Source organism: Mandrillus leucophaeus, unplaced genomic scaffold, assembly GCF_000951045.1.
Source record: "Mandrillus leucophaeus isolate KB7577 unplaced genomic scaffold, Mleu.le_1.0 Scaffold265, whole genome shotgun sequence".
In the NCBI taxonomy this organism is placed as follows: Eukaryota; Metazoa; Chordata; class Mammalia; order Primates; family Cercopithecidae; genus Mandrillus; species Mandrillus leucophaeus.
In genome coordinates this window covers 1,179,747-1,182,007 of record NW_012102754.1, presented here as the reverse complement: position 1 = coordinate 1,182,007, position 2,261 = coordinate 1,179,747, and the positions used below count along the sequence as shown (strand labels likewise).

At 37.0% G+C, this 2,261-nt stretch overlaps 1 protein-coding gene across 2 annotated transcripts in view; it reads right to left on the bottom strand.

Annotated features, from left to right (window-relative positions):
- Positions 1-2,261, bottom strand: part of ULK4 (unc-51 like kinase 4) — a 780,596-nt gene that overhangs the window by 715,398 nt on the left and 62,937 nt on the right. For both annotated transcript variants that reach the window (XM_011984288.1, XM_011984289.1), the window contains one exon: positions 1,831-1,935. In XM_011984288.1, the coding sequence (XP_011839678.1) occupies positions 1,831-1,935 (105 nt within the window). The remainder of the gene's footprint in view (positions 1-1,830; positions 1,936-2,261) is intronic.

The window sequence follows — 2,261 nt, the reverse complement described above, 5'->3', positions numbered from 1 at the left end:
AAAAAAAAAAAAAGACAAAGTGTCAAGGTCACGAAAGACAAGAAAGGTCTGAGAAATTCTGACAAGGCCATGAAAGACTAGGACAGACTATACAAGACTAAGGAGGCATAACAACTAACTGTAAGGTGGGATCCTGGAACAAAAAAAAAAAAAAAAAAAAGAACATTAGAGGCAACTAGTAAAATTCAAATAAGTTTGGTAGTTTAGTTAACAGCACTATACTCATGTTTGGTTTTTTTTTTTCCTTTTCTTTTTCAGGAAGAATTAGAAAGGAGCAATCAGGGTATTGCAAGCCCTCATTACACAGAGATATTAATCAAGTATTATGCAACTCCAATTACCACATTCTACTGCCCTCCACAAGGAGGAACAGATAAGGATTATCCCGCCTGACTAACGATATACTAATGTTAATTCCCAGGTTTTGCAACCTATACTAAAGACCTATGAGATGTGAACATTAAGAGCAGCTGGGCGAAAGGTATATAGGAACTCTCAATTATTTTTGAACTTTTTCTCTAAAACTAAAAGTAGTTTAAAATTAAAAGTTAAACACAAAAATTTCTATTGATTAAGGCTTCCCAGAAACTATCAGATACGGTTATAAGAGGGGAAAAAAACACAGAATATTGTCTAAAGCAAGCTTGTCCAACCCGCAGCCCATGGGCTGTATGCAGCCCAAGAGAGCTTTGAATATGGCCCAACACAAATTCATAAACTTTCTTAAAACATTGTAAGTTTTTTTGCAATTTTTTTTGTTTTTTAGTTCATCAGTTATCATTAGTGTATATCATGTGTGGCCCAGGGAAGTCAAAAGATTGGACACCCCTGATAAAGATAACACAAATTGTTCTAGAAAGTCCAATTTGAAAATGCCCCAATGCACACCAAACTTAGCATAATAAAGTTACTCTGCCAGACATACAAACTCACAAAAAGAATTAGCTCCATTATGAAAAATAGCTAAATAATCTATATGAAATGCTGTCTATCTAGAAAATAAAAATGAATCCAAGAACCCTTATGGTCTAAACCACAGTAATGTTCCCAATGAGATAAGAAAAAACAGTCATGAATTAATACAGAAAAAGACATTTAAAAAGGAAAAAGAAGCAGGAAAATTAAAATAGAGAATAAGTAGTGGAATGTGAGTATGCTGGGGAGTTGGAAGTCAAGACAAAACAGAGGGACTTAGAAATGAATTTGTTTTTTAAAGTAGATCCTCATTATCCCCTAGCAATAAAGTATTATATTCCAAAAGACAAGAAGCAAAAAAACTCACACTGGTTTAGAAGTACATTGTGAACTATGATTTCTCAAGCTCCCATAATGTCTCCCCACCGTCTCCCCTGCAGTCTTAACAACCTGTGAGAGGGTAGGGCTTCTGTGTGATATGCCTGCCCAGCCCAGCCTGGTGAACAGTGCCCTCTGACTGCTTCTGCCTTCAAAATACATCAGAGACTAGAATATTTAGAGTGATTCACATTAGTGCGTATGGAGAAACAAAGGGACCAAGAGCTAAGGTCTGAGGTCAAGAGGCTGGCAACCCCTCCATGGCATGTGGAAGAAAGCAGTGGTGAGAGGCAGAGCTGACTCGTTCAAAACAGAGGGGATAAAACTTAGAACTCCAGTGAAGTGGAAGTGAAGGCAGAGGAAAGGGTTGCAGACAGAGCAGGAGCGGGAAATGCAGACATGCAGCACAAATGAAACAGAAGCAGACAAGAGAAACAGGAAAGATTAGACAGCAAATAATATTCTGAATGAAAATCTCATGCAGATTTCAGATCTCAGTAAAGTCTACAACTCAGTTGTTAGAGTATCTTTCCACACCTTTGGATTGTCGATAATGGGGGTGACAACAAGATCTGAGTCTGTGTAGATAAGCTCTCTCATCTGGGATTCCAGGTCCTGCTGACTCAGGTGTCCAGTTGCAATCTGAAATGAGAACAAAAATTAGACTTTGTTTCTGTGACTAATGTAGATCTTTAAAACACAGAACAAATAAGATGCTGAGGAAGACAACACTGTAAAATATCACCTATATCAATGTACTTCAACTGCTATTCAAGACACTTGTAGTCTTATTTGATTTTCACAAAAATCCTAAACTGTAGGCACCATCATTCCCATTTTACAAATAAAAATATAAAACTCTGAGAAAGTAACTGAATTGCTCATGTTACCACTAAGGCTGGCTAGGACTAGAAAAAAGATCTTTACAATTCAATGTTCTAAACTGTGATGAGGCAAATTGGTTTTTC